Source organism: Haemaphysalis longicornis, unplaced genomic scaffold, assembly GCF_048455015.1.
Source record: "Haemaphysalis longicornis isolate Haplotype H1 unplaced genomic scaffold, Haemaphysalis longicornis Haplotype H1 scaffold_12, whole genome shotgun sequence".
NCBI lineage: Eukaryota > Metazoa > Arthropoda > Arachnida > Ixodida > Ixodidae > Haemaphysalis > Haemaphysalis longicornis.
The window spans coordinates 117,404,653-117,418,100 of record NW_027526225.1 but is presented as its reverse complement, the minus strand read 5'-3'; the positions used below and the strand labels follow the sequence as shown (position 1 = coordinate 117,418,100).

The 13,448-nt window shown below is 44.7% G+C and overlaps 1 protein-coding gene across 2 annotated transcripts in view; it reads right to left on the bottom strand.

Moving 5' to 3' along the window:
- Window positions 1-8: 8 nt before the first annotated feature.
- The window catches only part of LOC144163360 (putative RNA-binding protein 46), a 62,548-nt gene continuing 49,108 nt past the window's right edge, over window positions 9-13,448 (bottom strand). Inside the window, exons 7-8 of one of the 2 annotated variants that reach the window (XM_077694311.1) lie at window positions 5,839-6,057; window positions 9-1,833 (exon numbers count right to left, since the gene is read on the bottom strand). In XM_077694311.1, coding sequence (XP_077550437.1) covers window positions 5,876-6,057 — 182 coding nt within the window. In that variant the 3' untranslated portion in view covers window positions 9-1,833; window positions 5,839-5,875. The remainder of the gene's footprint in view (window positions 1,834-5,838; window positions 6,058-13,448) is intronic. The other variant, XM_077694312.1, reaches the window with a different exon arrangement.

The following is a 13,448-nucleotide window of genomic DNA, read 5'->3' as shown; positions in this document are numbered from 1 at the left end:
AAAGAGTTTTGTGCTGTGGCACAGATCGTGAAGGCAGCTGCAAAATTCCCACCACCTTAAATTTGACATAAAAATTGTTGAGAAAAATGGTAACTTGCCACCTCAGGAAAACTTGTTTGGCCTAACTTAACGCAAAAAAAGAGGGATTAAAGGATTTTAAAGCTTATAGCTATAGGAATTAAATACACCCAACCATACGAGGTCTGAGCTGTTAAAAATAAAAGGAAAATAATGCACTTACGTGCGATATACTCTCACACCAAGCAAATAAATAATTAACACTGTTAATTTCAGCTTCGTAACACACTTATTTTTGTACTTTACCACAGAATGCAACATCAAAAAGTACCTCACAGAAGTAAGAATATTATCAGAGAAAAAATTTTTTCCACTGCAAAAGCTTAACTGAAAGAAAGAAAGAGAAAAAAAAAAGCCGAACAAGACTTGAACTGTCTACTAAAATTCAGCAAGAAGGGAGTTAGTTCACTGTGCGTTTCCACTCTTTTCAACACAGCAATGTCAATATTGTCACAAAACATATCACTAGTCAAAACACCTGTGCTCTCTGATCAAGCAAGGTCAACACACTCACACTACCAACATATACCATGTTAAAGTATAGCCGAACACTGTCTGTCACGACCTACATTTTAAAGTTTAAAGCAACACCTAACCACAGGCCTAATTAAAAACCACGTGTCTTACCACCAAGCAAGGTTCATGTAGTAATTAAAATGCTTCCATCTTACATCATTAAAAATCATCTTTATAACAGTCTACGACTCAACAGGCTATCCTCCTTTCGAATAAGAGATCAAAGGGCAATGTTTATCTTCATTATGCATTAAAACCATGCAGTGATGTGATAGATTAAGTTAGGTTCAGTAAGCGATCCCATATAAAAGTTTAATCACGTTTAATCTAGACATTTGTAGGCAAATATAAAAAGATTATTCTTTGCCTACATTGGAGGTGAAATTGTTCATTACTAGCTGTAGGTTAAACAGCAATGACCAAAAACCCCTGCAATCTCATCAATACAATTACCACTACTTTAAAATTTAGCAATTATGTATAGGAGTGTTTTTGAACTCAAACAAACAGAGTATTTGTCTTCACTTGAAGGTAAACGAGTGGTTTTTAAAAAATGCCAAAAAGGTTAGGCAACAAACTATGCAAGGCAAAGGCACTACAAGAAAGTGGAACGGAGGTGTCCTACAGTTATCACCTTTGTTTACACTTGTCATTTTTTCTTTGTGACAATTTCTCATTAAAACAAATGACCAACTGGCCTACCATTTTTTTTGTTTTTTTTTAATATTCTGTACGCTGTTTGTAAAAAGATGGTTAGCAGGTAAAGCAAAAAAGTGCAAAGGATAAAAAGTTTTTGCAAAAGTACAACCTTTAAAACTCTTCCAGCAAAAAGTAAAGAACGCCCAGAACAAAATGTGGTTATAAAAGCTGAGCGAAAATTGTGCTGGAGTAAGAACTCAACATGGGGCACGGCAATAAAAAAAAGCGTCACAGCACATAAAAAGGTAATACTGGGCTTGGACATAAGCGCACACTGGAACACCAACGTCACAAAACCCTTCGGTGGCATAATAAAACAGGCTAAGGCACAACAGTAAGAGCAGTGACACACTGGCAAAAGGCACGCTGGGTTTGCCGTGGTGCTCTGGTCACAAATGGGAACACGTAAAAAATATGGAATGTGGAAGAAAAGAAAAAGGTGGGGGGAGGGGGCGGTGTTATTTAAGGCACTGGAAGCTCCCCTCAGCAGAATGCCTCATAAAAAAGCCGGGAAGTATTGCTGGGGCCGGCAGTGGAAGCCTGGAAAGGGGGCAATTAAAAAACATACCAAAGAAGATGGCATTATTAGCAGGAAGAACACACAATGGGCTATGGTCATGCAGTTCAACCTAAACCTTAGAGGGATCTAACACAGTTCTATACTAGAAGCTACAATTTGAACTTATCTTTCATATAGAGAACAAAAGCTGTTGAATACACTGTGCCTCACTCTAATCCCTTTACCGCAAACCAGCACAAAAAGACAACAAAAAAGCAAATGGTGATCTAACATGCGTGGCACGACCAGCGAAGAAAGCAGCACACAAAACTACAACTCGCCACAGTCCGATTCACAGTACACTAGCAGGGCCACAAAAAAGCAACATAAAATTATTGGATATTAGTGTTGTTCGTTTTTGGGTTTTATATATATTTTTTAAATTGGGAGGTAGAAATCGGGTGCTATTTTTTAAACTGATGATAAGAGAGAAATGGGCTTTTTTCTGTAAAACCACTCCGAAATTTGGTTTTTTCAATTTAAATATATTTACTAAGTAATATACTCAGTTTATTTTACCAGTATCACGAGATTCGTAACTAATGCCTTAACTAGGTGTCTGTTTCAAGTTGCTAATCGAAGGAATGCCAGGGTTTTCTAGCAAATGCTCTCCGAAATTGAATTTGTTTGGAAATGAATGAGTGACGATAACAGTAAAAGGGCATTGATAACTTCCAAGAAATGAAACAATCTGTTCTCGAAAAGCTGGCCACCGATTTTTCACTCCTAGATTACATATCACATTATCGTCTCCATGTGCAACATGCCGGTCTCCATTCGAGACTTGTCTAATTGTTGAATGCATCTCAGCCGGGAGAAGGTTGTGTCGAGATCACAGCTTCCATTATCTTTGCATAGGCAGCCTGGGGTAGTGAGCAGTAGAGTCATGCCAATACTCAATGAGTTCGGGAGCTGTGTTTGTGGGGCTTGCTTCCAGCAAGTACTGGTTGAGAACAGTGGATTGCCAGACCACGATTGTGCAGATCGCTACTGTGAAAAGGCCCATTCTCCAGAAACATGTTTGGGGTGTAAAAATAGGGTGAAGTTGGGTTTTACCTGAAAATGAACAACCCTAGATATCCTGTAGAGTTTGCTCACACGTCAAAGCAGTGCAACACATTTGGCTTTTCCACGTGGCTTGCCAGTGCAGAGGGAAGGCAACAAGGGAAGGCGAAGAACAGTCAATTGAGATACAGTTAAACCTCGATGTAATGAACTTCAATTTAACGAAGCCCCGATGACACGAACCACGTAATTCTGTTTACCACCTTCAAGTGTATGCACACCATGTATTTTCACCCTCAGTGTAATGAAGCCGGATTTTCCGAAATTAAATTTTATGGACAACTAGGCACGAAATTTTGGTTGTACTAGAAGTAGATTTTGGGAGACGCAAGCACTGAAACAAGGTCTCAATCAAAAGTGAACGGCAACATAGGCCGCCCAATGCCGCGGATGCAGCGAGCCACAGAGTCCACGAGTGAGCTCCTTGCCTACAAGCTTCTTGCCTACAAACTGCGTATGGCGGCGCTCCCGCATGCTGCCGTTTTGTTATGGCGGCTAGAAGGGGGAGGTGTGAGTATTGGATTGGTGGCGAGCCAACAACATTTTATGACAAAGCGGCGCCGCTGCTGTCGTCTCCGAGGCGGCTCAGAGGCTGCTCCCAGGTGCTCTCGCACGCGATCGCTCACCTCTGTTCCTTCGGAGTGAGAATTTCCCTCATCATTACGTGCCAAGTGTATAACTTCCTTGTACAAAACTATTTCTATCATTGCGCTAAATTTGTACAATTAAGCGACCAAATATGGCCATGGCATCATTAGTACCTTCGCAACCTTTGAAGAAAAAAAAAAAACACACCATAGTGGTGAACATGGAACGTTAGCAAAATTCTCAAATTGTGGAAGAAGTGACAACTGGGCTAGTTGATGTTGCATTTGCAACGTCGTGATGGTAGCGCACTTACACACAGACATTAAGAAAAAAGACGACAAACCAGTGCACTACCTACCATCAAGATGTTCCGAATTGTCCAATTGTGCAAGCTATTCTGAATTAAAAGAAACTGCACATTTGTTTTTGTTTTGATATGCTATGCTCGCATTTTTGCACATACAGGGGTGACACAGCGGAAAAAGTTTTGGGAGCAGTTTTCGGAGCAGCGAAGTGTCGATTTTGGAGCTGAAGAATTTTCATTTGGAGCAGCCAACGACACTTGATCTTAGGAGCCTAAAAAATCAAATTTGCAACAACTCGGGAAAAAGTACAATTTTTAATCAGTTTGGAGTACTAGCAATACTAAAACAGCCTTCGGAGACAGATTTTTTCAACTGAGTATGCTAAGATACGAACAGAACTACCTTCTTACAAGCTTAAATTTTACTGAGGCTGTACGCATTGACAATGAAGAGAGCGGTTAGAACCACCGAATTAAAAAATGCTGCAATAGCAAGGTATTTTTGTTATCATTTCAATGTTGGCATTATTATTTTCAAATCCTAGACTGCATTGTACGAACAAATGTTGGGCCACGGCAAAATTTGCGCAAAGTGAGGAGACGGTCGTTGCGCCTAACGAGCTCTCCCATTTCCATCCGCGAGGTGCACGTTTACCACGATCGTAATTGGAGTAACGCTGATAATTCGGCCACTTCACTTTTGGCATCAAATTTAACTTCACATGCGTTAAATACTATTACTCGTGTGCAAGATTAACCAGTTCCTCTATCGGGCGCTGCCCAAAAACTTCGCAGCGATGCAGCTTGCGCCGCAACTTCTGGCGTGTCGACCGTCCCATTTCCGCGGCCCGTGAGCTCGCTGTCCAACAGCAATAACTCAGCGTTTTGTAATACTGCAACGAGTCCGAAATTTCGCTTCACAAACACTGATTATAGACGCACGCAGCGTGTTTCACACTCAAGGGCGAACGACGGTGAAGTTGTTTTCGATCAACTCCGTCTTCCGAGCCGCACACTTCCCGTAATCTGGCCCACGTTCTCGAGCATTACTGCCGCGATAACGTCATTGTTCAGTACCGCAACAGATAAAACAACTGAATGGGAACCCAGTCGCACGCGTAACCTAAACCAAGGAAAAGATCGGCGAAGCGCACTAAGCACATGAACTAATGCATTACACAGAGATACGGACAACCGCTTCTGTGAACCCGGCAATAGATCCAATAGAAGCGTTTGTTTTCATCTTTTCACCATCTTTCTTTTTCTGCAATTTTGGTGTGTATGCGAGAAGATAAAAAAAGCGACCGGAATGCGAATGACAAGGACTCGGCCAATCTAACCATACCAAGATGGTGGCACCCGGTAGTGTTGTTCTGGAGATACACTGAACCAAAAATTTCGGTTGTTTCGTCAACTTGCGCAACTATCTGGTCACCTCGGCTGACAAGTATTTTTCCATGGCACTTTGCAACGGTTTTAGGCAAGAAAACTATAGAAACGTACAGAATATAAAACGCGCAACCCCAAAATGTGACTTCCGAGAAAACGACTTCTGTGACAATTTTTGCTATCTGAACCCCACGTTTTTTGGATTGATTTATTGTCCAAGGTATCCATTAAACCACTAAAAATAGCACCACCATGAACCTGCATTAAAATTGAGGTTAAGTTGGCATTTTTTCCCATTGAAATTCGCGTGAGCGTCAGAATCCTAGCTGTACTGGCTCTTTCGTTGCAGTTTGGTGCAATTTTTCATGCTAGCGACCACAGCTGCAAGCAGTTGGGTATTAGTACTTCATTTTTCTGTTGACAGGTGGCAGGCTAATCCAGATGCACCCAGCACAGTGGGCGAACTGCAGACCGCTTTTCAGTACACGCGGCCTATGGAGAATTTCGCAACTTCTCATATCGAGTAACTCTGTTTCAAGTGGCCTAGTTTAGGAATAACAAAAAACGAAAACTGTTCCAAGCCAAGCCAAGCCCAATCCAGCAAGATCAAGCCGGGTAGTGCGGACGAGGGACAGCTTACGCAGTGAGGCAGGGGGGCAGCAGCAGCAGAGCGGAAGCTACACCAGCGGGGAGGCTATGTTGCTGGGGCGCCAAGCCGGCTGCATCATGGCTGAACTACCTGCACCGGGCAGCACGGCACCGTAGGACGGGTAGCCGTGTCCATACGAGGGGGTAGCCCCGGGGGTAGCCACGAACACGGGGCTCAGCAGGGACGGCGTGTACTGGACAGGCACCGCGGCTGCGAGAACAGGGAAGTCAAGAACATTTATTTATGAATACTGCAATCCCCAATATCGATTTTAGCAGGTGGGTTACAAGGCATAAAAAGAACGCAAGAGTTTGACAACAGTTGCACAATGCAGCACAGGTGAATCGGTTCCATTTCTGCTCGGGTAGAAGAAGGTTGTGACAAATAATAACACACGACAACACAAGATCTATTATACAATTCCGTATGTTCCCTGCAAGTGTCTACCTACGCGCATCCTCGAGAACAATTAGCCACATCGTTGGCCCGTTTGGATTGTCTGGTTGTGTCTGAGGAAGTACTGCTGCGCTCTTGGCCAAACGCCCAGCATTCGCACAAGGCATTCAAAGCAGCGTTGACAATGCGCCGTGGTGTGTGTCTCCTCATCTTGCGTCCTGTCTCCAGCGCTACTTAATGATGTATCAACACCAACTAGCCCAACCGTCGATTTTACAGACATTTCTACGCAGCAGTGGTGGCCTGGCAGCGACATTACTGTAGTTGAGGCCCGTCTTGACAAACTAAACACACACATTGTATACTGTATTTACTTGCGTAATCCTCGTACTCGCGTAATCCTCGCACCCCTAATGTGAGCCACCAAAACTTGGATTGTTTGGTTCCTCGCATAATCCTCGCACCCCCAACTTTGCAGCGGCGAAAGTTGCCTGCTCGCGAAACCCGCATGGTGCACGCGCTCTCCAACGCGCGCCCTCCCCCGCCACCTCTCCGTTCGGCGGAGAGCGCTGTGTATCAAGGCCATCCAGGCACCCCAACAACCTGCATGGCTACTCCCTAACAGGCGCCCTAACACGCTACTCGCACTGTACTTAAGCCGGTTTCGCGTGCGCGCAACTAGACTGCGTTCGCGCAGCCCGCTGTCGTGTCGTCGTGTCGCCGTCGTGGTCCCGTCGTTGAGCAGCAGCAGTCAGTGAGTCACTCGCGTCAGTGGTGGATATCTCGCTGCCATTTTGAGAACTTTTTGATCTCTTTGTTTTGTGCTTGGTGCCGCTTCGCCATTGGGAAGAACGCCAGCTACATTGCCGCTTTCAAATTGAAAGCGATAGAGTACGCGATCGAACACGGCAGCCGTGCCGCAGGCAGGCACTTCGGCGCCACCGACTTCGACGTGCGTTACTGGAGTAGGGCACGCACGTGACGCCGACGAGATAGGGAGCGCGCCAGAAAGCAAAGGCGGCAATTTCATGAACGCTGATTGACGGGAGACTGTTTACGTTGTAAATAATAAAATAAAAAGAAATAGCTGCTGTTGACAACACTGAGCTTACATATACAAAAAACGACCGCTACATTTAGCGGGACTGGCAGAAGGCAAATTGGCAACACTGTGCACCGGATTTTTTTTCGTCGCATAATTCTCGCACCCCCCTATCTTCGCATTGACTTTTCCGAAAAAAAAGTGCGAGGATTATGCGAGTAAATACGGTAAGTGTAGGCATCTTTTGCACACAGCCATTTTTTCATTTCTCTGCCATCTCCATCTCTCTTGTCCTCCATCCATGCACTTTCTTCCCATTCCCCTTCCCACACACACAATAGCTGGCTAGAACTAATACCATCAGGCCGACCTTTCTGTGTTTTTTCATTTCAATAAAATTTCTCTCTCTCTCTCTCTCTCTCTCTCTCTCTCTCTCTCTCTCTCTCTCTCTCTCTCTCTCTCTCTCTCTCTCTCTCTCTCTCTCTCTCTCTCTCTCTCTCTCTCTCTCTCTCTCTCTCTCTCTCTCTCTCTCTCTCTCTCTCTCTCTCTCTCTCTCTTGTTATACAATATTAAGGTGGGACCCGAACAAACTTAAAGGCCAACTGCACTCAAAATTTCGACTTCTTGAAAACCCTATTTCCGTATAGTCTGCTTAAAAAGAAAGCAACATGCAAAATACAACAGCTGAAATACGCACATGGACGCCGCAAGCGGCCAGCAAAAATCGGCGATTTTGAAACCGAAACCGAGGAGAGCACGGCCATTGCAGTGACGTTGCAGCCGTCCAGCGAGCGGCCGGACGGTCACCAGTTCGGGAGAATGTCTGCGCGCAAGCTCTACGCGCGCACGGGGCAGCAGAGCTCGACCGGTTCTCCCGCTGCGTGGCTGGCCAGAGGAAAAAGCCACCGTCGGCTGGAACGTCACAGGCGCGTCATGGCTGTTTACGCGATCCGCCGGCAGGTGCAGAGTGGTCTGCGGCGGAGCCTTTTTAAACGCTTTTGACTGATTAACGAGGCGTTTCACGGGGCTACCACTTGTGTCTCAGCTTATTTGGGGGTACTTACTACGCATTAAAAACAAATTTGGCCGAGGTGAAATTTGAGTGCAGTTGGCCTTTAAAGATGGCTGTAGGACTTGTGTATTCGGAAGTTTACTCCAGCCAGAAAAGATTCTAGGAAAGACGAAATACTTATGACTGTTAGTACATGTGCGATGGCGCGACCGTTACTTCATGTCGTCGCCTAGTCGTGTACCCTGCTGAAAATAAAATTATATCTACAATGTCTATTTTATAATTCCCCTTGATTATTTGGTAGAAAAACTTCAATCGATACAAAAGATCTGTGCATGTTAATAACGGTAACTCATCTCGTCTTAAAAGCTCGGTAACTGAAGTGCACCCAAAATTGTTAAACATGTAGCGCACAGCTTTCTTTTGTACGTTTTCGAGTCGGCTGATGTTAGTCTTGGCGTAAATCCCAAATTACACCGACATATTCTAATGCTGGTCTAACTATTCATTTGTACGAAGTAAGCATATGTTAGAATGCTTTGCTTTACAGGTTGGTTATGGGGACATCATCAGTTGAACACTGACCCTTTTTTTCTTTGAAGTGCTGTGGCCGTCATCCAGACAAAGACATTTTGCCAACCTAGGCAGTGCAGTGCTAACAAAGCTTCTAAAAATTCACTACAGTCGGTTGTCCAACTGTGTGTCAGCTCGGTTCTGTGATGCAAAACAATTTGAATGTAACGCACTTTTCGTTCCCAAAATGAGCACTACTGACAATATGGGCTACACCGATAGATTGATGTTTAAAAAAAAGACGCTGACAATTGCGATACTCCCTAATGCAAAATCTGAGCACAGCACAAACTCTACAGTCTTCCTGGTGACAGCGCATAGCTGCTGCTTTGGCGGTGTGCACCTCTGGATTCTGGCATCGGTGACGCTGTCCTCCTGTTCAGTCAGGCAGCCTTTCCTTCGTCTCGGGAAGTGATTGCGTCATCGGTGAATGGACAATTGCGCCTGTTCCTCTGGCACTATCTCGTAACGCATTGCTACCGCAGAGCATGTTTCGCACGGCGCCATTGGCATACGGCCCTCCCTCTCACACTTTTGCCATACCCTCCTCCTCCCCTTTCCTTCTTGCTCTATCTTTGGTGCCTTTTCCATTCTTCTTTCGGATACGAGGCTGATGGCGAGGGACACCGCAAAACCACGGGAGGGGGCGCTTAACTCTTTCTTTACCACGCATGTTCAAACCAAGCACCAGTGATCGATGCTTTACATTGCCGATTTTGACATGTTGTACCGTATTTACCGGTGTACAAGTCGCGGATTTTTTTCTGAAATTTTCGTTGGTGCATCTTATCCACTGGTGAGACTTAAATATGGAATAAATTTGGTGCGTGGCGGCCACGCGTGGTCCACGCTCGAAAAGGTGCCTGTGTGCGGCGTGACGCCAGTGCACGTTAAGAGACACAGGCTCTATGGTCTAAATTCATGAATTATTTGTTGGCGAGTCGGAGGAAGAAGGTTTCGATGGCTTTGCCTAAACGCCGTCTGTAAGTACATGCTATCTGTGTGTATCGATAAACCATTTTTGAGAAGTTAGTTCTGTCTAGACTTTGGACGGCATATGCACACGTCTAGCACTGCTTCCCGGGGGATGCGTTCAGAGGAGGCGGCCACCGCAACCATGTACTTTCGCCGAACTTCCTAACGAACGGATCCTCTATGAGGATGTGTGTTGTGTATGTTGTGTTGTGCGAGTGCGTTGTGTACACCGGTGCGTCTAATACACCAGTGCGACTTGTATACGTTTTTTTCGGAAAAAACTGCCAGTTTGAGGGGGGTGCGACTTGTACAAAAGTGCAACTTATAGACCGGAAAATACAGTACTCGTTTCTCATACACCTAATGCACCCCAGTGATTATTCTATGCACTGTACTTTTAGAATCAACTTAAATTTTCCCACTCCAGCGACAGTGAGACTTTTGACAGCATTTTTTGCGACCGGAGGTGTGTGTGTTTTTGTGAAAAAGGGCATGGCTGCTCCAGTTGACAAAAAAGCATGCTTCGCTTGGTTATGCTGCATTACCATCACACTTTTTGATAAAAGGGATCCCAGCAAGTCAAATGTCAAATAATGTTATCAGCTTTGTAATCCGACAGCGTTGAGAGGTGGTAATTACCTGAAAATGACACCAGCTAATCACTATTAAGCTTTAAATTAATACAGAGAAAAGGTAGCTTTATTCTGCTCAAGCTCATTTCTGAAGGTCCCCTGCATGTCTAACAAGTGAACCTGGCCTTTTCAGCCAATTTCCATCAGTTTCAGTTTCGTTTTTGCATTGCCAAATGTAGATTCGGCACTACTACGCGGTTACCAAACTTCAATCAAATTTGCCACGGCGCCTCCGTCACCTGCTACTGTTCCTCAAAAAAAGCACACCGCTCGCGATTTCACTTCTGCCTTACTTTCTGGCATAACAGCTCCAGCTGAACGTCGAAAGATAACACCAAGTGCCGGGATATCAGTTCAGACAACAAAGGTGCTTCCGATCGGCCTTGAACACCGCTGACGGGGTATCCAAGAGACCTGATATTGTTTCTTTTTGAAAATGCTCGGTGGGCTGCACTGTAGGAGGCTCGTAATGCTGAACTTTTTTTGTCGCGTGACAGCTACTCTTTGAAAGCTTGCTGGGCAGGATTCTACTGCATCACACCTTATTCCAGCAAGCAGGGCTACCATAGTGAGTCATAAGATGATGATAAACCGCAAGTGAAAGTTTTGACAGGTAAGTGATTATCAGAACATCCAACAAGCATCCACCACCGAGTTTGGCTCTCAACTCAAAGCGGATTGCTTCACATCGCTTGCTTTCCCTGAACCTTGTGTTGGCCTTTGACAAAGTGCTTGGACATTACGTCGGGACTAAGTGGTCCCTCTAATCACGTCGAACCACCAGATCTATTCCAAAAAACCATTCAAAATTGCGCATTTTGAAATGGAGGTTGGGCTTCACCACAAGGCGTGGGCATCACGTGTCCTAACATTTTCTTTTATATCTGATAAATTGGTCAGCGTAACTCAATTTTTACTTCGAGGACGGGTTTTGAAATGTTTACCTACAAAGTTTATATTCTAAATTTTTTCTACTACGGGTGGTTTGTTATACAGGGTGTTGCGACGATAATTGGAACACTTTAAAAATTTTTTCCTGAGCGAACCGCCGTTCTATTCGCGCTCAAACTTGCCACGAAGGTCGCAATTAGTGGTCTATTTTGTTTGATACCGGGAGCAACGATGGTACTTACCTGTGTATTCTGAAAATAAATAAAAACGATTTTCACCTATGGGAAAATGGCTGCTGATTTGGATGTGCGAGCCAGCACAAGTTGATGTTAAAACGACGAAACCACCTGCAGAGTGAAACGCGCGTTTGGGATTCCCGTACGAAGCCAAATGGTGCAGCAGACGATCAGAAAATGCCCGTAGAAATGAGCTAACAGACGATCAGAAAACCCGGCTTTTGGGCTCGCACGTCCAAATCAGCGCCATTTTCCCATAGGCGAAAATCGCTTTTTTTTTTTTTTTTAGGATAAGCAGGTAAGTACCGCCGTTGTTTCCGGTGTCAAACAAAATAGACCACAAAATGTGACCTTCGTGTGAAGTTTGAGCGCGAACAGAGCGGCGGTTCGCTCAGGAAAAATTTTTAAAGTGTTACAATTACCGTCGCAACACACTGTACACAGCTTCTTTTGTTTCATTTTCTTCGGCGTCTGGACAAAAATTTTGAATTCGATCATTTTTTTCGCAACCACTACTTATGAAAACATTTTATTAGAACTGGTATTGTTAGAAAGGGCGTTGAATAATCTGAATTTTATGTCACTGCAGTATCTGCCTAACCGATATCAGAGTCCTTCAATGCTTTACTGGTCACGAAACTGCTCCGTAACTCAATGGGAGAGCGTCATATGCTGCGTTTGGCCGCCGCACGGTGGCGCCACCCTCTCACCGAGGTCACTCCTCCGGCGGCGTTGCGCTGGCTCGAACGGCAGAGCCGCGGCGAGTTGTGTTTGTTTTGTGCGGGAAAAAAATGTAGCGTGCATATCGCGTTCTCGTGATGCGACTTAAGTAGTGCAACGACGATGCCGAACATGTGTTGTGACCCGGGATGTCGTTCCTTGTACAACAATACCACAGAAAACATTTCCTTGTTCTGTTGACCGAGCGACGGGGAGCTGCGTGAGAAATGGAGGTGCGCCATTCCAAGGCAAACAACGGGAGATTTCAGCTTCGATTATAAGTGTGTGACAGTGTGTTGAAATGCAATGTGTGTGAGAATGGAAAAAGCAATGTACCCTTTTGAGAGCATCGTGGACCTAGAATTGTACAAGGCTCACCTAAAGCCGGATTTTTGTAATATCAGTCAGGATGTAGCGGTGCTTCATTACTTGTTTGCAAACTTGTATTACCTTGCGCTCAGGCTCGCGTGTAAAAAAGCTTTGGGACGTCCTTGTGCTTTTACTTTTCATATTTCCGCGAAATATCTCACACCTTGTCGCTAACTCGATTTTTTGTTTCTTCGACAATGTTCTCGATCCTATTTTCATGGATTTGAAATTAATAACGTTCCGAGAGTAATGCATGCATAGCAAACACCGCGCAACTCACTTTATTGACGTTCATCTGTGCACGTCACACTGCGGACTGCTTCTTTGACGTTTGTGTTTCATTCTAGTCTTTTGTAGAGCAGGAGCTCGCTAGCTCACTGCGATCAGAAAAGCTTTGCGTCGTTCTTGGCTACGTGGCAATATTCTGTTTCCTCCGTGTGCTGCACATCGCAGCGCGAAAAAATTAATTTTTGTACGCTGGACCACGCTCTTTTGTCTCCCTTCGTAACATTTTTTGAAATTTTTTGTTGCGTGCGATAAAATCAGTTTTATCGTTCTTTTTCCGCTTCCTATTTTTGCAAGGATTGCAAAGCGTAGAAGCGGTAAGACACACGGTGCAACATATAACTGTTCGTGTTTTGCTCCGTCGCGTTTCTGCAGCGTTTTTAGATGTTCTCAAGTATGTACCCACTCATCGAAACGACAATACTATTGGGCTATCTTTTTTAGCGTTCTGTGCATTCCAGAGCAATCAA